Source organism: Lissotriton helveticus, chromosome 9, assembly GCF_964261635.1.
Source record: "Lissotriton helveticus chromosome 9, aLisHel1.1, whole genome shotgun sequence".
In the NCBI taxonomy this organism is placed as follows: domain Eukaryota; kingdom Metazoa; phylum Chordata; class Amphibia; order Caudata; family Salamandridae; genus Lissotriton; species Lissotriton helveticus.
In genome coordinates, this window is record NC_136070.1 from 39,217,734 (window position 1) to 39,240,185 (window position 22,452).

At 44.3% G+C, this 22,452-nt stretch overlaps 1 protein-coding gene across 4 annotated transcripts in view; it reads left to right on the forward strand.

The window, feature by feature from the left end:
- LOC144782607 (uncharacterized) overlaps positions 1 to 22,452 on the forward strand; it is a 913,515-nt gene that overhangs the window by 864,898 nt on the left and 26,165 nt on the right. For all 4 annotated transcript variants that reach the window (XM_078661973.1, XM_078661972.1, XM_078661971.1 and 1 more), the window contains one exon: positions 20,830 to 20,999. In XM_078661973.1, coding sequence (XP_078518099.1) covers positions 20,830 to 20,999 — 170 coding nt within the window. The remainder of the gene's footprint in view (positions 1 to 20,829; positions 21,000 to 22,452) is intronic.

Consider the following 22,452-nt stretch of genomic DNA (forward strand, 5'->3'; position numbering starts at 1 on the left):
CCAATTAGTTTATGGGACCCAGGTATACACCATGTAGGTACACGCTATCATGGTACACGCCGTCAAGAGTCCATTTTTTTTTTTTATAATGTCTCATGCATGCTTTAAGTTTTCCTATACAGGAAACGCAGTGGGTATTGCTCCCATCTGCTCATTGTACATTCGTACACGTCTCACATGTGCACAACTTTATTCTGTCTTCCTCCTTGGGAGCTATGCAAATGTTTTAGTCCTTTTCACATTATTATATGGGTCCCTTTCCATATCTGTTTGTTGACATTACTCAACCTCTCTCAGTTTTCACAATGTCAATATTACACATCAATTGTTTCTATGGGTCTTAGTCCCCTCTGTTACTTCTTTAATCCCTTATCTTTTTAGGGGGTTGCTGTTGGGTAATTGTCCTCCCAAACTTCACATAGGTATGTTATTATTATATTGAATATTGAATATTATATTTTAACTGTTGTCTTTACATAATATTTTCCTTTTGTATTGATGATGGTGTTTGACGTTGGTGAGGATTATCCTTTACTTTTCCTCATCTTCCTTGTTTTCTTCCTTCATTTCTGTTCTTTTTGTGATGTTTTCTTCTTATTTTTTGTGTGGATTTTGAGCTTTCCTCTTCTTTTCTGCTGTGCTTTCTTTCTCTGTGTTTTCCACATCTTATCGTCCGGAGTTTTGTTGGTTATCTTCTCTACTGCCTTCTTACATTCCTGTTCTGACCAGTGGGTGTGTTTGGGGGCAGTCGTTCGTGGTTGCTTTTCTCCTCTTCTCTTACTTTGTTATTTCTTTCCTGTGCTTTTGTGTATAGAAAGGAGGATGGTTCTTATATTTTGGTTTTCCTCTCTTCTTTGCCTTTCTTATCCTTTTCTCTTGCTCTCTTCTGTCAATGGTTTTATGTTTCTGATTTCCTCGTTTCTCATTTTCTCATTCTTCTTTCTTGTTCCCTCATTGTTGTTTTATATATATACTAGCAGCCCGTCCCGACGTTGTCCGGGTATGAATTGCTGCCGGCCAGTAGTATATTGTTTTGTAGGATTTCGTTTTCATAGCATTTCTTATCTGTGACAGGCCTGTGAAACGCTCCGATTCACAGTGCACTGCTGATGCACTTAAGAGTGCGCGTTCAGTAGTGTGTGAATTTGAGTTTCCCTACTTTATTTTTCCTTGCAATATTATATAGCGCAAACTCGACAACATGGCATGAGCACAATTTACATTACAGAAGAACACATTAATTTGTGGTAGGCACGGGGAGACAAAGCGATTTGCCTGGAATCACAGGATGTTGAGCTGATGCCTAGATTCGAACGTAGCTCCCCAGCTCTAAAGTTCGCATTTCTAGAACTTGTGGCGGGAGGTGTGTCTAAAAGTGTATGTCGGTGCTGGCTATCAATGAGAGAGACCTGTGCATTTTTCAAATGGGTGGTGAAAAAATGTGAGTATGTTGCTGGAGATGTGGGCCGCCATGCCACCAATGTACCTACCGGGTTAGGGTAAACACCCATTATTCCGCAACTTTCTTTCCGCATACCATCACTCCGCATACTTTCATTACGAAAGTACCATGACTCCTCAATGCCATTATAACGCATGGCATTACATTTTATATGCTTTTACCACGCATACATTTACAACGAAATTCGTTGTAAATGCATGAATGGTAAAAGCATGTTTTTTTTAAATGTTTGGATAAGGTAAGTATGGGTATAGGGGTATATGTTTTGGGGTACTGATGTATATGTTTTGGGGTGTTTGGGTATTTTAAGGGTTCAGATATAGTTTTGGGTTATGGAGTACAGGGGTAGTTTTAGGGTTTAGGGATAGGTATGGGTTTTGGGGTACAGGGGTATTTTTAGGGTTCAGGGCTAGGTTTGGGTTTTGGGGCATAGGGATATTTTTAGGGTTCAGGGGTAGGTTTCGGTTTTGGGGTGCAGGGGTATTTTAAGGGTTCCGGGCTAGGTTTGGGTTTTGGGGTACAGGGGTATTTTTATGGGTTCAGGGCTAAGTTTGGGTTTTGGGGTACAGGGGTATTTTAGGGTTTAGGGGTAGGTTTGGGTTTTGGGGTACAGGGTTATTTTTAGGGTTCAGGGCTAGGTTTGTGTTTTGGGGTACAGGGGTATTTTTAGGGTTCATGGGTAGGTTTGGGTTTTGGGGTACAGGAGTATTTTAAGGGTTCAGGGCTAGGTTTGGGTTTTGGGGTACAGGGGTATTTTAGGGTTCAGGGGTGGTTTGGGGGTACAGTGGTATTTTTAGGGTTCAGGGCTAGGTTTGGGTTTTGGGGTACAGGGGTATTTTTAGGGTTCAGGGGTAGGTTTGGGTTTTGAGGTACAGGGGTATGTATAGGGTTCAGGGCTAGGTTTGGGTTTTGGGGTACAGGGGTATTTTGAGGGTTTAGGGATAGGTTTGGGTTTTGGGGTACAGGGTATATTTATAGGGTTAAGATGGGTTAGTGTTTAAGGGTGTTGGGGTATTTTAAGGAGTAAGGGTGGGTTATGATTATGGGGTGCAGGGGTATTTAAAGGGAGCAGGGTGGGATTATCACACGATATGAGACATGGCATGAAGGACGGAACTTACCACACGCCCCCAGCGTTTGTCACACCCCCAGCACATGCCCACAGCACAACGCAGACACGCCCACAAGGGACTACTTTGCTGGCACGGTTCTTTTACCTTTTAAATGTATATGGTGGGCATCTGCATAGCCTATGTCCTTCTGCTGCAACTGCCCTTTCCAACGCTGTATTGGGTGTTGTGATTGGTGCTGTGGTTCCTGAGATTACCCGCCTCAAAGGTTTGCGCTCTCTCTTTATAATATTAGTATGGATATAGAAGAAAGGGGGATATGTTGTATCTTGACTCTAATGTTATTCTTGCCCTGCCAATGGAATATTGGTGTAATGACATAGCATGGAATGTTGGGAGTCAAATAGACACAGTTGGCTGGGCTGAGCAGCATGCTGGCTGCTCCTGGTGGGGTCTCGATGTGATCTTGTAACTATCTTGAATAAACCTCTCTGAACCACCTCTATCTGCCTGGACTTGATCACTACACAATCCATTCATCAAATCACGAGGAACACCTATAAAAATTGCAATCTTCATTACATCCTCATTCATTTTCTGCATTTCATCCCTCAGTGTAAACCAGGGCTTATTAGTATATTTGTGAACATCCATCTGCTGCTAACTGCAGTAATGTGGTCTGCGCATTTCCCTGATCTTTCCTAAACTAATCATGCACAACAATATCACTGCTCAGGATACAAAACTTCTCCATGATCTAAATGCAGTCCCTTTGTCCCTAAATCAAACAAATGCACCATCCATGCACCACCCCTGTCAGGATCTGTCTGCACGCTCTGCCACTCTTTCAGCCACAAGCTGATAAGTTTCCAACTTATTTTACAACAGTTCATTCTGACATGATAGCATTACAGAAGTATTCTTGGCTTCCACTAACTGTTCTTCCATTGCTTCACATTCTTTTCCTAATTGAATACATTTTTCATGCATTTTCCTGTAAGCATTTAGAAGGATGCAGCCTCTTACACCTAATGTACAAACCTCTTCCCCTTTTTCAATTGTCACTCTTTCTAAGTAGACTTGTACATCTTCTGGCAGCACATGAGACATACACACACTCCATTTCTCACTCATCATAGCACAATGTGACCACTCATTAGCAAGCTGACTATATGTATTTAGTGCTTTATTTGGATATCAAATATCATAAAAGCGTCCAGTAAGAAGAAAGCCTTGCTACGTGTGCAATTTTGCAAATATTACATACATAACCAAATTGTAAAAGAGCACTATTTCTCAGCAACAAAATTAAAAATTTGTCTTAATCTACATAGTAAAAACAACTTTTTTTAAAAACACCATATACAGTTACATAAGTGACAATCAAGAGGAAGAAAAAAAAAGCAAGCCCGACATTCCAATCTTTTAAGCCCATCGGAGGTGTCTGGCCCTCCGTACATGCCCCTTAGTAGAGCGAGATTGGGCCATTTGTCAAAAGACGTGTAGGCTAGTGTAAAGTGCAAATGCATAAAATCATGTTTAAGCAGTAAGTCAAGCTTAAATCTAAGGCTAGGGTACTGACTCTGCAACTCCTAGGGTATAATGTTGGTCCCCCCTCTCAGGGCCTTTTGTCTGACTATCTAGGCGCAACTAAGAAAATTGGCCACACCACACGCAAAAAGAGTTCTTGCGTCAAATTTCAAAATACGGAAGCAACCCGATGGTAAAGTGTGCCCAGATGTTGGCAGATTGGTATGAGCCATTTTAGCCTTGCTGCTTTGTATGCCGGGCAAGCAAACATGACATGCGTGACACACTCCAACGGGGCTCTGCAGCATGGACAATCCTCTGTTGTCTGATAGGCTGGGTGCCATTTTAAAGTAAATGCACGAACGGGAAGCATGCTGAATCTAAAATTAGTGTACTGCATCCTATCTCTGGGTACCTGAATTGTGTCCAGGTAGGGCTCGAGACCTCTGCACAGTTTATGGAGTTACAATTCCTCCGTTAATCTGCCCACATTTTGTTTGCTTATTTCCTGGCTGTCCGGCCACTCCCAGTATATTCGTTTGAGTTCCAATTTACTGGGTGGAACTTATGTGTCCCAGGGGTCTCCAAGACCCAAAGCTGTCAGTGTTTTCCTGATACTTGTTGTCCAGCTGATTCTATGGCTGACGTCAAGACACATAACTTCGGTTAGTGCTGCAGCATACTTGGAAAGTTCAGGGGTCCGTCTTAAGCGGGCCCAAAAGAGCAGTGGGCGCAGCTTGGCAATATTTCTAATCGGCCTCCTGGCCTTATCTAGCATCAAGGGTGATAGTGGGACATTACGGGAGAGCATTACCAAACCCCTCAAAAACGTATGCTCAGATCTACTAATGTTATCAATGTTATTGAACCCCCATAGCTCAGCATCATAAAGGGCTGTGCTGACTACTTTAGCTTCATAAATCGCGAGAGCCGGGGCAACCGGTCTGCTTTGTGACGAGCGATGTTCTTTCGCTAGTGCTCTGGCTGCACGTTTGTGGCTCAGCAACATCTTGGCTAGGTGGGGCTTCCATGACATTCTGTCAGATAGTCGGATTCCCAGTCAATCAAAGGTGGTGACTCTCTCCAGGTGAGCCCCACCCAGCACGTGATTGCTTCTAAAGGATATGTGGGGGTTAAATGCCATAAGCTTTGTTTTTGAGGTGTTAATGATAAGGAACTTATTCCCATCCTGGTATGTCATTTGGTATCTGGGAACCTGCTTTGTCCAATTTTTGTTTTTCGCCATACATTCTGCCCCTTTCACTTCGAATCCTGTGAGTGTCGCCAAAATGTCTTGCTTACTCTCCAGAACACCTGAGCAAGACTTAAAAACAATGAAATACAATATAAACACTCTTCAAAATAGAACTTTATACTCCTTTTGAATATCAAGGTACAACATAAACAGAGCTCAACACTCATTTATCAAGTAAAGGGAAATATTTATTGCATCAAGATCTCATATCTCATATAGCAATAATGCACATGTAAAATAAATGCATAAAAAATGTATATACACAAGAATAATTGCATAGAAAGATACCTGCATGTACTCAGGAATAAATGCATTGAAAGATAACTGCATGTACACAAGAATAAATGCATAGAAAGATAACTGCATGTACACAAAATTTGGTAATTAGAACTTGAAATATATGACCAGTTGTCTGTCTTGCATCATCCTGCCAGTTCGACTGGGGAACCCGTTGACAGTCGCGGCAGAAACTCTTCAACCGGGACACGTCTCATAATGTTTCCTCCCTTAGAAGAGTTCAAGACAAAACGCCCGGAGGTCTCCATCTTTATATTTGTATTTTGTATTTGGTATTTATAGAGCGCATATATCACCACAAAGGTCTCATAGCGCTTGCTAGCAATCAGGGCAGACAGGAAAAACGCGATAGCCAGACGGAGAGGACTGGGCTAGAATAGCCAAGTTTTAAGGAGTCTACGGAAGTTCTTGTGGTCTGTTTCCAGGCGGAGGGATAAATGTAGCGTATACCATGTTTCGGGGGCTACCCAGGAGAAAGATTTACCACCATTTCTGACGGTGCGGACCTTCAGCTCTGTCAGAAGGGATTTGCTATTGGACCTAAGGGTTCTTGTCTGTTGGTGTATAGTGAGTTTTTTAGCTATGTAGTGAGGTCCATATGCACCAGACAGCACAGTTTGAAGTGGATCCTCTTTTTGATTGGAAGCCAGTGCAGGGTCCTTAGACTGGGCACAGAAGGAGAACGCGGGGGCAGATTAGGGACCAGTCTGGCCACTGTATTCTGCATGACCTGGAGCTTGACCAGGCGATCTACATTAGTAGAGGCAAGAAGAGAGTTACCGTAGTCCAGGCGGCTAATAATTAGCCAGAAGAAAGTGGGATCCACTTGAATATTTTTCTAAGACTGCACATAAGTCCATAGCAAATGTGGACCAGATTGTTAATATGGTCGGACATAGAAAGTTTGGAGTCTAGAATTTACACCATGATTGCGTGCAGCTGTCTTAGGAGGAGGACAAGGTCATAGGATAAGGGGCCACCAGTCGTTGTTCCATAGTTTGTCTGCGTCCCCAAAAAGCAGAATCTCTGTTTTGTTGGCATTAAGGAGAAGGTGATTGTTCGTCATCCAGTTGTTTATGGCTATCATACAGAGTTTGAAACGCTTTTTGTTCTCGGTGACATCTGATCCCATGGTGATTAACAGCTGAGTGTCACCTGCGTAAGACACTGTTTGAAACCCAAAGGATTCGATAAGTTTGGCTAAGGGGGACACGTACAGGTTGAATAACGTAGGGCTCAAAATGGAGCCCTGGGGGACACCTTTGTCGATAATTTGGCTATCCGAGGAGAAGTCTCCTATTTGAACTTTAGAGGAGCGGTCCGTCAGATAGCTCCTGAGCCAATTCAGGGCTGCGCCTTCGACACCTGATATGCGTAGGTGATCAAGAAGGGTTCCATGCAAGATGGTGTCGAAGGCAGCCGACAGGTCAAGTAAGATCCATATAGCTGATTGCCTGGCTTCCAGGGAAAGTCTGATATTGTATTTATACTCTTTCTAAAACAGAGAAAGGTTCCTAGAAGCTCCACCTCCCTTCATCTACTCTGTAGGTGCTGGCTGCGCTCTTTGCGTCGATGTCACTCAACGGAGTTGGCCAGTCTCCGATGCGAGTTGTGACACAATTCTTCACTTTCTCATCCTTGGGCTACACAGCCCACACTGTCTGTTCTATCAGCTTATCTCTCCGGCTCAGTGAAATGAAAAACATAAACATTTCTGTGTGTGCGCAAGTAACTGGAGCTAGTCTGCCTTTGCAGCTGAAAGGCAGGGTCAGATAGCAAAAAGATGAAACCATGCTCACAAATGTAATTGAAATAAAACTGAGTTATTGGTCAATACATAATCTCACAATATATATATGTATATAATTGCCTGTAGCATTACACTAGTGTGGTATGGTTCATCAGTTTGTTTCACTTCTAGCACTGTAAACATCCATGAGTACTATTGTTCACTTGCTCCTAAGTCTCCTAATTATGGGTTCCCTTGTTTTGTTTAAAGTTATGTCCCTATGTCAACATTCATGCTCTCCATCTATTAAACACTCATATTACATTTGTACATGGGTGAGCTAAAAATGTTTTTACTGGTGTCTCCCTGCCACAACATTAAAAACAGGAGGTGGGGGGCGTGGCTTCCGCGCGACGCAAGATGGCGGCGATCCTTTGAGCTCCGCTGCATCGTGGAGCCTCTGAAGAGGTTTTTGACTGCTTTTCTGCTCTTCCAGACTCTCTCCAGGGGACGCAGGCATCGCATTGTCTGACAGCTCACGAAGGATGATTTTCCAGTGACTGTCAGTTAATTTTCAGGTCGCATTTGCCGCTTTACTCTTTTCCTGTCACGGACGGCCTCCATTTTGTTTTTTCGCAGCGTCCGTGATTCTCCTGAGGTGATCTTGTAACACGCTTACCAGGCCTATCCATGCGGTGAAAACGACAATCACGGTAAATTACCTCAACTGTTTTCTGCAATATCTCTACTTCATGTGATTTCCAGGCTTGTACTTGGCCTTTTACTTCACCGGCCAGCCTCATGTTGCTTTGATGGATGATTTTTGTATTCATCCTACTGTTCTGGATCTCCATATCTACTTTGTTGGCTGATCTTTTTTTTCTTTTTTTCCTCTTGACTATGAACTTATTTTTTCTCCTATTTTTGTGCTTGCTCATGTGAGGAACATATATTATGTAAACCAGTGCTCCTGCTTTTAAGCTGTGAGGATCTTAAGTTTACCGGCATCCACTTTGACGTATCAGTTGATTGTGGAAGTTTGTGTTGTGCCTGGAATTTATTCTGTTCATACCCTCAATCATTTGGTACTGCCTGGTATTCACTTCATATTGATTGTGAATCCTCATTGTTTCTCATAATATTGTTAATCTATTTATGGGAAAGATCTCTAATCTCAGGAATCACCCTCATCACCATCGTCAAGTTGATCTCATCAAGATGGCCAACAATTCCATTTCTCTCTCAAAACCCTTTTTATCCGGTGCCAAGCCAAAAAGGGCCAACATTGATCCTCCATCTTCTGTTCAGTCCTACTCCAATCCAGTCTTAGACTTCATCCTGGATGAATTATGTGCTCTAAAACCATTCATGAGCACTACCAATGAAAAATTACAGCTGATTGAGGACCGTTGGATTAACATTGAAGGTAAAATGTCGGAAATGGAACAACGCATAAGTAACCTTCAAGATGTTGCTCTCAAAGTTCCAATGTTAGAACAAGAATACATAAGCTTAAACTCCACACAGAGGATTTAGAAAATAGAAACAGAAGAAATATTCTTCGCTTGTATGGTTTGCCTGAAAATGTTGAGGGTCCGGATCTTCTTTCCTTCTTGAAAACATTTTTGGCTGATCTTCTTGGTCTTCAGTCTTCACCTCCTCTCAACATTCAACGTGCTCATCGTCTTGGTCGCCATCAACCTCACTCTACCAGAACGCGTGGCATTATTATGCTTTTCCTTGAATATTCTGACCTCATTCATGTTTTAGAGACTGCCACAGAATGACGGCGTCTTATCTGGTCGGGCCATAACATTTTTCTCTCACAGGATCTCTCCAATGCCACCAAAGCTCAACTTGAAGAATTCCTGGCCTTCGCCCCCAGATGCGATCTTTGAATATTCGTTATGGCATCCTACACCCCTGCCTGTGTAAGATCACTCATGATGGTGTTTCCCGCTCCTTTGAGGACCCTGCCAAGTTGAAACTGTTTCTTCACTCTATTACTGCAAGGTCCATGCACACTAATATTTAATGTTCTTAATCTCACTTATGTTTAATATCTTTAGATTGTTAATGTTCCACATCCTCAATATCGGTCCTTGTTCTGGGGTTTGAATGTACTTCATCCATTCTCAATACTTTCATTCAGTCTCATAATTTGTTTGTGTCCCTTCCACTATTTCATTCTTCTTCTATTCTATTATTTTATTTTATATACTTGATTATCCTCTTCATCTCCATCTCTTTTCGCTGTTGTTCTTGCTTTTGTCTTTTTCTGTATTCTTTACAGATCTGGCTTTTTGCCCTTGATCTGTCTCTTTTTTTATCTTCTGTTGCTACTTTTTCTCTTTCCAGCTTTTATTTATCCCTTTTTCTTTCCATCCTCCTTCTTTTCATTCTATTCCTGCTGTCCCTACATTTTCCTCTCCTTTTCCACACTTTCTTTCAATCAACTATTCTTTTTGTTCTGAGGAGTATATATTTTCTTATTTATTTTTTAATCTTTTTTCTTACAAGTTATATTATACTTATTATGTTATTTAATGTTTATCATGAGTTGTCTTTTGTTTCCTTTGTTTTTCATGCAGTTCATCATTATTGTATCCATCCCCCTGTTTTTTAGTTGTCAACATGTTTAAGGTTGTTTCGTGGCACGTTCGGGGATCTGGGTTACCCCGTTAAGCTTCAGAAGGTACTCTACCATTCATCTAAATTGAACTGTCATGTTGCCTTTTTACAGGAAACCCACTGCCATGATTCTGAGTCTCTTAAACTTAAACGTCAATGGGTGGATCATGTGTTTTACTCTCCAGCTATCAATCGTAAATGTGGGATTGCCATCCTTTGCCATAAATCTTTGAAATTGCAGATTTTCCCTACTGAAAATGATGCGAGTTGATGATGGGTAATACTTAATGCCTTGGTTATTGATCAACAGATCACTTTCTTTAATATTTTTTGGCCCTGTTAAATCTGACCCTGACTTTTGGCATTCTATCAAAATAAAATTATCTTCTCTTACTAATTCGAACATTATTATTGCTGGTGATTTTAGTGATTGGTTGGACCCCTTTTCTGATAGGAAATCAGACTGTAAGTTTAAACCTGATACATCTCACAAGGCATTTCAATCGGCAATTGATCCGCAGAACCACCACCGGAGGAAGATCATTCTCCTACCTGGCAGCCAAAACATGGAACTCCCTCCCCGCACACCTTCGACTGACCAAGGACCATCTCACCTTCAGGAAACACCTCTAGACCTGGCTCTTCGAGCAGTAGCAACACTCCCACTCCTCCCCCCAGCACCTTGAGACCCTCACGGGTGAGTAGCACACTCTATAAATGTACTGATTGATTGATTGATTGATTAATGGATTGCCTTTTGTCCACTCTTTGATGCTTGGAAGACATGTAATCCTGACATACAGAAATTTACATTCTTTTCAAATGCTCACCATACCATGTCTTGCATCGATTATATTCTTGTTTCGAAATCATTCTTCCTTCTATCCAGTCTTCTGAAATTGGTTCGATTTTTATTTCTGATCATGCTCCTGTCTCCCTGAATATGGATTTATCATTTATTTCATCCAAGCATGCTCAATAGAGATTCAATTATTTTCTGTTGTCTGATCACGCTTTTATTTCTGCTGCTAATTCTTTTATTAATGATTTTTTTCAATTTAACAAACCAACTGATACTTATATACACAACAATTGGCATGCTTTTAAAGCCTCTTTCAGAACTTTCACTATTTCATACACTGCCAACAAGAAAACATCCTCAACTTTACAATATCTTTCTACTCTTAAGCTGATTAAGTCTCTTGAACACACCTATTATACATCCAAATACCCTGCTCATTTATACGACCTTATTAAAGCAAAGTCTGATTTAAATAAACTTGCACAGTCGATGCATGTAACATTCTACTTAAAATAAAGCATAAATATCACGGCGGTCAGAACGAAGCAGGCAAGATGCTGGCTAATTATTTAAAAGTAAAATCTGAAATGAAAAATATAGGTCCAATTCGTCACACCATTACTAACACTTTACTCCACTCTGATTCAGATATTATTAGTGCATTTCAATCTTACTACCATTCTCTTTATGTAGATGATACTAATCCTTCTAATTCTAATATCCACACATTTTATGATGGCCTTCCTGCTCCCCCTTCTTTACCAGTCACTATGGACTTTTTGGAAAAAGATATATCACAACAGGAAATTTTAGATGCAATAAATTCCTTGGAAAGAGCTAAAGCCACTATGGATTTTCCATTGAACTTATCTCCTCTTTTTCTCATATTTGTGTCCCCCTCCTGCGTGACCTTTTCTCATCTTTTATTTCACACTCTAAACCGGAATGCTCTTTTCTTGATGCTCTCATTATCATTATTCCTAAACCTGAAAAAGATCATACCCTGTGCCAAAATTACCGCCCAATCTCATTAATTAATTATGATTGCAAGATTTTTGCAAAAATCCTGGCCTCCAGATAAGACAATGTCATACCTTCCCTTATACATTCTGACCAGTCTGGCTTTGTCAAGGGAAGACCTACCTCTGACAATGCCAAAATGTCCTCGAACGTCCTCGCTATGGCTAAATGATATCCTGACCCCCTAGCTGCTTTGTCACTAGATGCTGAGAAAGCTTTTGATTGTATAAATTGGCAATTTATGTTTAAAACTCTACACTAGTTTGGTTTTGGCCCCAAATTCATTTCTTTTGTCAAATTACTATATTAGGCTCATACATTAAAGAAGAACGTTCACGATGTACCCTTCCCCTTCTTGATCACCTTTGAACGTTCTTTATTATATGAATTCTCTTTCTATGATACCTGATATATGACTAATTGTACTTTTATAGCTAAACATCCTATTTTAAAATACTCCCAACACCTATTATATTCCCTATTCACCAAAGGCTCCAATTTTCACCAAGCCTTCCTTGCCTCCTCCATTTGGTATAACAAACACATTAAATTTAGACAAAAATCTTTTTATTTCAAGCACTGGAAGGAGAAGAACATTTTTATGTACATCAACTTCTCTTTCATGACTCTGTTGTTCCTTTTACTATTTTGCAAGAATGTTATGATTAACCTTCCTCCTTTCTATCCCAATACTCTCAGTTATCACAGGCACTCAAAACATTTATCTCTACTAACAATTTTCCCTCTAATGTTCTTCCATTCTCTCCCTTCACACCTTTTTCTGATAGATACATCTGACAGTGGATTCCTCACCTTGTGAATATCCCCCTTGCGTCAGCAACGTTCGGAAAATTCTTTGTAGCACGCCGGCGTAGACAACGTCATAGGAGCACGGCATTGCGCGCGACTCCGTCTGACGTCACTGACTCCTTATTAGGCCTACGTCGGCGTGATGACATCAGTTCCCTTTGTTCCGCGTCGTCGACGCTAATGGTTTCTGGGATCTTCTGTGATTCAGATAGTGACTTTGTAACTATTTGTGTGTTACTGTTTCTGTTCTTCGTCGAAGATGTCGTCGAAGAAGACGGGATTCAAGCAGTGCGGCTCGTGTGCCCAGATGATGTTGATTACCGATCCACACGAAGATTGCTTGTGGTGTCTGGGTTCCGATCATGATGTCAAGGGCTGTTGATCCTGCTCTAAGATGAATCCTAAGGCTCTGCGGGAACGGGAGGCAAAACTTCTGCTGGCCAAAGTTAAAGGTAAAGAAGCCAAGAGATCTTCAAGGTCAAGATCTAGACGCTCGAGATCGAAGCCGAAGTCAAGATCGAAGTCGAGATCGAGGTCGCGATCGAGGTCGAGATCGAGGTCGAGATCGAGGTCGAGGGCCAGGTCGGAGTCGGCGTCAAAGTCGGCTTCTGGTCATGCTTCAGGATCCTCAAAGAGAAAGCACAACGGAGATCTCAGGGAGTCAGTGAGGATCTCCAGAGAAACTGCAGCGGATCTGTCTTGGTGGGGCGTGGTAGGCAATCTGTCTCAAGGAAAGCCTTTCCACTGCCTCTATCGGTGGCCACAGTGATAACGGATGCATCCACTCTAGGGTGGGGTGTTCATCTGGGGGATCTGGAGGTTAAAGGTCTTTGGTCTCTAGAGGAAAGGTTGCTTCACATCAACCTTCTAGAGTTGCGGGCGATACGTCTGGCGCTCAAGGCCTTCCTCCCTTCCCTTCGCGGTCAGTCGGTTCAAGTCTTGACGGACAACACGACTGCGATGTGGTATGTCAACAAACAGGGAGGAGTAGGGTCGCAGTGTCTCTGCAGAGAGGCTCTGCGTCTCTGGTCCTGGGTTCAGGACCACCAGATTTGTCTGATGGCAAATCATCTGGCCGGAGTTCTGAACGTACGTGCAGACATTCTCAGTCGGCAGTTCTCTGCCGACCACCAGTGGAGGCTCCATCCGGAGGTTGTTCACGACAGCTTTCAGATGTGGAGGACTCCTCGGGTGGACCTGTTCGCCACTCGTGAGAATGCTCACTGCCTGTCATTCTGCAGTCTCCAGTATCCGATGCAAGGAGCATTGGGGGACGCATTTCAGTTGAGTTGGGGAAGTCAACTCCTTTACGCGTTTCCTTCCATACCCTTGATTCCTCGGGTTCTGAGGAAGATTCGCCAGGACCGGGCCCAAGTCATATTGGTCGCCCCGGATTGGCCAAGAAGGGTGTGGTACACGGACCTACTCCACCTCTCCTCTCACCCGCCGCTCTGTCTCCCTTTCAGGGTAGATCTCCTCTCTCAGATGGAGGGGCAGGTTCTACACCCCCACCTCCAGACATTACACCTTCATGCCTGGAGATTGAACGGGGCAACCTGATTTCCTTTTCTCTCCCTCATGATGTGGTGGATGTCATTCTTTCCGCCAGGCCTGACTCCACCAAGTCCATCTATTCGTATAGGTGGTCTAAATTTGTTGTTTGGTGTAGGGAGAAGGCTATTGACCCTTTGAGGGCTCATTTGTCCGATATTTGCAGTTTGCTCTTTCTTTGGTGCAGCGGGGATTTGCTGTTGCCACAGTCAAAGGTTACCTTTCGGCGTTGTCGGCATTTCTCTGTTTGCCGGATCAGCCGTCTCTTTTTAAATCTCCAGTGGTTTTGAGGTTTCTGAAGGGCCTCACTAATAAGTTCCCTCCTTCTCCATTTATCGTGCCTCAATGGGACTTAAATCTTGTCTTAACATTCTTGATGGGTTCTCCCTTTGAACCCTTACACAAGTGTCTTGTGAGATTTTTGTCTTTTAAGACGGTCTTCCTAGTTGCGATCACCTCGGCAAGGAGGGTGAGTGAGCTTCAAGCTCTTAGTTCTAAGCCCCCATTCCTGACCATTCATGCTGATCGAATGGTTCTTAGGACCAGGGCTGCTTTTCTGCCTAAGGTGGTAACTCCCTTTCATCTAGGACAGTCCATTATCCTTCCTACCTTCTATCCTCCTCCTCACCCTTCCAAGGAGGAAGAGAGACTGCACCGTCTGGACCCTAAGAGGGTGGTGTCCTTTTATCTTGATAGAACAAGAGACTTTCGAGTGGATGACCAGCTGTTTGTTGGTTTTGCTGGCTGCCAGAAGGGTATAGCGGTGCACAAGCACACACTTTCCAGGTGGATAATCCTGTGCATCAAGATCTGCTACTCTCTGGCGGGTAAGGACCCTCCTGAGGGTATAAGAGCTCATTCTACCAGGGCAAGGTCTGCTACTTCTGCATTGTCTAGAGGTGTACCTGTTGAGGACATATGCAGAGCCGCGACTTGGGCCTCCCTCCACACTTTCGCGAAGCATTACTGCTTGGATACCGAGGTGAGGAGGGACGGCCACTTTGCGCGCTCTGTCCTCCAAGATTTCTTGGTGTAGCAGGGTGGACACCCTCCTCCGGGAGTGGGGACTGCTGTGGGACTCTATTCACAAGGTGAGGAATCCACTGGCAGATGTATCTATCAGAAGAACAAGTTACTTACCTTCGGTAACGCTTTTTCTGGTAGATACAGTATCTTCCTGTGGATTCCTCACTGACCCACCCGCCTCCCCTTTGTCCACTCTGCCGTCCTGACTTCGTCAGAAGTGGTCGCTTCCCAAGGCCCCTGGTGTTTTGTGATCTACGCTGTGCCTCGGCTGCCTCACCAACGCTGCGCTGATCTGCTGACTGCTCTGCTGCTTGGGGTATCGTAGCGCTGCTGCCCTGACTAGCTCTCGCATTTAATTAATTAATTAACTTTCTAGTAATTAAGGTGTGCTCCATTTGCCACACTGCTGCCTCACCAACGCTGCGCTGCTCAGCTGAGTACTCTGCTGCCTGGAGTATCGTAGCGCTGCTGCCCTGACTAGCGCTCGCATTTAATTAATTAAGTGAAGGTGTACTCCATTCCGCTAGCGCCTCCCTGCCCACAGCGCTATTTACTTTGATTCCCCAACCGACTTCCGGTCTCGCTTCCGACGCCATTTCTGTTGTTGTTTGTGCCTCGGAGCCCGCCCTGTACACCAGGCACCCGCCTCCCAGCTGCTCCTCCCTCGCCCCTCCCCTTTTCACTGTCCATATATGACAGATGGCTTTGCGCGCAGCGTTCACGCGCAGCGGAAGCGCCCCATGCGCGCCGAAGGTGCGCCAAAGGTAAGCCCGTCTACGCCCGTCCGCGCCCGGACCGCGCCCAGTGCCAGGCCCCCTGTCCCTCGCAAAACCCACTCCTCCCGCTTAACGTATGTCGCCGCCACCCTCTTAGCCCTTAACCCCGGACGCACACCACAATGCATCGAGGCTGCCCCAGGACGTACCCACGGCCCCTTCGCCTGCCGCTCCTGCAAGTTCGCCTGCATCAAAACCAACACCAAATCCACGCCCTCCAAACACTGCTCCGACTCGAACCACCTGAAGTGCATCCTGCTGAACACTCGCTCGATCCACAGACACTCCATTGAACTTTGGAACCTACTCGACACTACATCGCCGGACGTCGCCTTCCTCACAGAAACATGGATGAACGCCTCATCAGCACCCGACATCGCCATAGCCATCCCGGACACTTACAAGATCATCCGAAAAGACCGCACCAACCAAACAGGAGGAGGCATCGCCATCGTCCACAAGAACACCATCAGAATCACGACCAGCTCCGATGACAACCTCGCTACCGCCGAACACCTTCACTTCCAGATCCACACCGACCCCAGGACTACACTTAGAGGCACCCTCATCTACAGACCACCAGGAACCCGTAAACAATTCAGCGAAGACATCACTGACTTCATCTGCCCACACGCCCTCGCTTCCGAGAACTACATTCTTCTAGGAGACCTCAACTTCCACCTGGAAAACAAGAACAACAGCAATACCACCACCCTTCTGGACAACCTGGCCAATCTCGGACTCAAACAACTTGTTGACTCCCCCACCCATATAGCCGGACATACGCTCGACCCAATCTTCACCTCCAGCAAACACATTTCCTTCGATCGCACCACAGCTCTCCATTGGACGGACCACAGTTGTGTTCACTTCAGCTACAAAACCACCTCGACCCACAACCCCCCACAACCTATTCCTCGAAGAAACTGGAACAATATCACCACCGACCAACTCCTCACATCACTCAACCAAAACCCTCCCACCCTCTCATTGGACCCAAACCAAGCTGCCACCAAACTCAAACAGTAGATCACCCACAGCGCTGACGAATTTGCACCCTTGAAAAACCACCAGATCAAATCAGGTAACAAAAAGGCCCCCTGGTTCAACGATGACCTTAAGAAATCCAAGAAGCTATGCCGTATTCTAGAGAAAACATGGAGAAAAAACCCATCCACCGACAACATGACCACCTTCAAAGCAGCCACCCGCAAACACCACCAACTGATTCGATCCACCAAGAAATCAGCATTCAAGGATCGACTCGACAACAACGCCCATAACAGCAAGGAACTCTTCAACATCGTCAAAGAATTCACCAACCCCACCGCAGCCTCAAATGACATTTCTCCCTCCCAAGACCTCTGCAATTCATTATCATCCTTCTTCTACAACAAAATTGCCGATATACATAACAGCTTCAAGAACATTTCCAACGAACAACTCTCCCCACCTCCCTCCGAACATACACCGCCCGCTAACAACCTCAGCGCCTGGAACCCAATCACCACCGAAGACACCATCCGCCTAATGAACTCCATCCACTCTGGCTCGCCAACCGACCCATGTCCCCACCACATCTTCAACAAAGCAGACTCCATCATCGCACCCCATCTCCGTGATGTCATCAACTGCTCCTTCAACTCTGCTACCTTCCCAGAAAGCTGGAAAGACGCCGAACTCAGCGCCCTCCTGAAGAAACCCACAGCAGACCCCACTGAACTTAAGAACTACCGCCCAATTTCCCTCCTCCCATTCCCTGCCAAAGTCATTGAGAAAGCCGTCAATAGCCAGCTCGCCACCTTCCTTGAATCCAACAACTCCCTCGATCCCTCTCAGTCCGGATTTCGAGCCAAACACAGCACTGAAACCGCCCTCATTGCAGCGACAGACGACATCCGAACACTACTGGACAACGGAGAAACAGTGGCCCTCATTCTACTCGACCTCTCCGCCGCTTTCGACACAGTCTGTCACAGCACCCTTATACAACGCCTCAACAACATCGGCATACAAGGAAAAGCCTTGGACTGGATCATCTCGTTCCTCGCTGGGAGAACTCAGAGAGTCCGACTTCCCCCATTCAAATCAGAGGCCACCGAAGTCATCTGTGGTGTACCACAAGGATCTTTACTCAGCCCCACCCTCTTCAACGTATACATGAGTCCCCTCGCATCCATCGTGCGCCAACACAACCTCAACATCATCTCCTACGCAGATGACACCCAGCTGATCCTCTCCCTCACCAAAGACCCAAACACTGCCAAAACCAATCTACACGAAGGAATGAAAGAAGTAGCCGAATGGATGAAGAACAGCCGTTTAAAACTAAATTCGGACAAAACGGAAGTCCTCATCTTAGGATCATCCCCCTCTACCTGGGACGACTCATGGTGGCCACCGGCTCTGGGTACAGCACCCATACTTACAGATCACACACGTAACCTGGGCTTCATCCTAGACTCCTCCCTCTCGATGACCAGACAAGTCAACGCCATCTCATCTTCATGCTTCAACATCCTACGCATGCTCAAAAAAATCTTCCGCTGGATCCCCACCGAAACAAGAAAGACAGTCACCCACGCACTGGTCACCAGCCGATTGGATTATGGAAATACCCTTTACGCCGGGACCACTGCCAAACTACAGAAAAAACTCCAACGCATCCAAAACGCCTCAGCCAGACTCATACTGGACATTCCCCGTCATGCTCACATTTCCGGTCACCTGAAGGATCTCCACTGGCTCCCCGTCAACAAGAGAATAATGTTCCGTCTCCTTACCCACGCACACAAGGCCCTCTACGACCTAGGACCTGTATTCCTCAACACACGACTGTCCTTCTACACACCCACCCGCCAACTGCGATCATCCAACCAAGCCCTCGCCACAATTCCGCGCATCCACAGATCCACCATGGGAGGAAGATCCTTCTCCTACTTAGCGACCAAAACCTGGAATTCTCTCCCCACTCACCTCCGACTTACACAGAACCACCTCTCCTTCAGAAAGCAACTAAAAACCTGGCTATTCGATAAGTAATGTACCCACAAAACACCCCCCTCAAGCGCCTTCAGACCCTCTGGGTGAGTAGTGCGCTATACAAATTCCTGAACTTGAACTTGAACTTATACCTGAGTTTATGTATTTTTATGTATATTTATATTTGTATATATATTGAGTTTTTCATACCTTTGCTACGCACTATGTGTGCAGTTTTGAGTTGTATGTACTATGTACACTATATATATGTATATCTGCTGTCATTGGTCCATCCGGGTGCCTCGAAGGCACGGAAAAAAGGGCGGAACTGATGTCATCACGTCGACGTAGGCCTAATAAGGAGTCAGTGACGTCAGACGGAGTCGCGCACGATGCCGTGCTCCTATGACGTCGTCCATGCCGGCGTGCTACAAAGAATTTTCCAAACGTTGCTGACGCAAGGGGGATATTCACAAGGTGAGGAATCCACAGGCAGATACTGTATCTACCAGAAAAAGCGTTACCGAAGGTAAGTAACTTGTTCTTTTGACATCTCTCCTGACTTAAATGTGAAAGCCTCTCTTATATATACATTCCTTACTTCCACTAACCCAGAAAGACCAGAAACATCAATTGAACTGCCTTGGGAACTTGACCTCTTGATTACACTTTCTATTAAGGAATGGGACAATTAGTGGCAAAAGATTTTCTCCAATTCTAAAGCTGCCAATATTACACAGATGCAGTTTTACCTATATTTTAAAATGTATCCTGTTTCTCTCCACAAAATTAATCCTTCCTACTCTCCTCTTTGTTGGTCTTGCTTATCAACTAATGGTACTTTACTTCATTTATTATATTATTGTCTTAATGTTTTTCAATTTTAGAAATCTGCATGGTTCAAATGTTCTAAGATTTTTCACTTTTGTAATCCTCTATCTGTTCAAAATGTATTTCTTGGTTCCTTGTTTAATGATTTTCATAGTATTTCATCGAAGTTGAAACTCCTAGATCTCTTTAGTGCTATGGATTTCAAGGTTATCCTTACCTGCTGGAAAGACAACTCAAAACTAAGCATATTAACCTGGTGGAACTTTATATGTGATAACACAGGATCTCTACCATTTCTTCTCTATCCATTCCTCAAAAAATGAAATCTGACTTACTCTGGTTACCCTTTACTTCTTTTCTCTCCTCATACTCCTCTTTAAATTAGACATTCTGTTTGTTTCTTTTTCTTCTCCTATTTTCCCTATTTCTTATTTGCTTTTCCTTTTCCTTCCTTCTTCCTCTATCTTTTCTTTCTTCCGCTTTTTTACTTACTGTAAAATATTGTCTTCTACTATTGTTGTTTAGGTACCTTAGTGGTCTCTATCTTTAGTACACATAAGGTTGCACTCCTTTATATTTACTAATGGTGTTATAATGCTAATTCTTTGCCTTGTTTAATATGTAATGTAAGGTACCATCCTAAATATTTAATAAAAAAATGATGGTGGAGTAGTGGACCCTTCTCTTTTTGGTCAATATGTTGCGGTGGTCCAATATTGCCCCTCTAAAGACATGAACTTCCTTGGTACTACAGCCACACCCTTTTCAAGGCGGGCTATTTAATCATGGCAGCTGCGCGGACACAGCAGATTTGACTCTAGTAAGGAGCCGTAAAACGCTGTTTCCTTTAGAGCTGCCTCGGTGGCTCTGCAACGGCTTTTCAATTGCATTCCATTTCATTTCCTTGTAAACATGCTAGTGCGTTCGGAGTTGCTTGGCTTCGGTCTAGGTTGGTAGCCCTCTCAGGTTGTCCTCCACTTATTTTGATTAGTTTATGCATTTCTTTTCTTACGATAACTTTTAACTTCTTTTTTTTAATGTGTTCCTATTTTGCCAGTATTCCCATCTGGGAGGAAAGTATGCCAGATGTGAGCAGAGCTGCTGGGCTCCAGTTTGTGTTTATTTGGACCCCTTGTTCTCTCTGCGTTTACGACGCTTCAGTCACACCCTTCTGAAGGCGGGCTATTTAACCACGGCAGCTGCAAGGACACAGCGGAATTTACTCGGGTAAGGAGCTCTAACACGCTGTTTCCTTCAGAGTTGCCTCAGTGGATCTGTAATTGCATTTCAATTGCACTTCATTTCATTTCCTTGTAAGCACGCTAGTCCACTCAGCTTTGCCTGGCTCCAGTCTAGGTTGGCGACCATCTGAGGTTGGTCTCCACCTATTTTAATTAGTTTATGCTTTTCTTTTCTTACGATTACTTTTAGCTTCTTTATTTTAATTAGCTAAGTTCCTGGCCTCCAGTTTGTCTTCATTCCCCCCCCCTCATCTCTTGTTGTCTACCACACCAAAGCCATGCCTTTCTGAAGGCTGACTACTTAATCATGGCAACTACGTGAACACGTCGCTGGCATGCCAAAGGCACGCCTAAGGCAAGCCTGTCTGGCCCGTCCACGCCTGGGTGCATGGATGGCACCGGGCCAGGACCTTTGCACATTAGGAGATAAACACCAAGCACTACACAGCTGGTGAAATGTTGCAGCTCACCCCTACCACTGTTGAAGACTGCCAGCACTTTCAGGATGTCTCACAGGAAACTATAGGTTGTGGTAAGAGTGGATTTGAATTTTTGGGCCTGACAATAGCGGCACCTAAGGGAAGTAAGAGCTGGCATACTCCCCATACAATATAGTGGTACTTGCTAAGTTGTCTTTAATTACCTAAGCATAAGGTGGAGATCTTTGATTTTCTGACAGATCATCAGCCAGGTGCTTTATTTCTGTCTGAAACATGGCTAACAGAAACTTTTGCACCTGATATTCTTGCTGCTATTCCGCTGTACTACACAATAATGAGACTTGACAGACACATCCAAGGGGTTAGTGATCGCTATAATTTTTAAACTGACCATATCTTGCCCCTTTTTAGAAATAAATATTATGGACTGTGAGGCAGCCTTCTTCACTCTGACTGTATCGAGCAACTGTATCCTAGCAGGGTTCTTAATTTATCGATCGCACGGCCTCTAATTGCACGACCACCTTAGTAGACATTCTGCTTTCTTTCTCGTTCTCTACACCAAATGTTTGGTTTTAGGTGATCTTAATTTATACTTCGAAGAGGCAACGTGCTGTTTGGCTTCTACTCTTATTGAGGACTTGGAAGCACTCCAGTTTCCACAATGGGTGTGTGCCCCTACGCACAGTTTTGGCCAAACTCTGGATCCTATTTTTGCTAATTCTTAAGGGGTGAGTGTGGATTCTCCCATCGCTGTGGTATGGTCTGATCACTATATCTTCCCTTTTCAGATCTCTTTGACCATGCCCATACCCACCTCGAACGGAGGCAGGCAGTGTAAAAATCATGAAAATGGACTAAGGTCACCTCCATTGCCTTCCGGAGGATTTAACCACCAGTCACCCAATCTTAAGTGACTGTGTTGACGCAGCAAACCTACAACAGGAGAACTGGATAACTGATGTGCATGATCATATTGCACCCATGACAAACCATTTA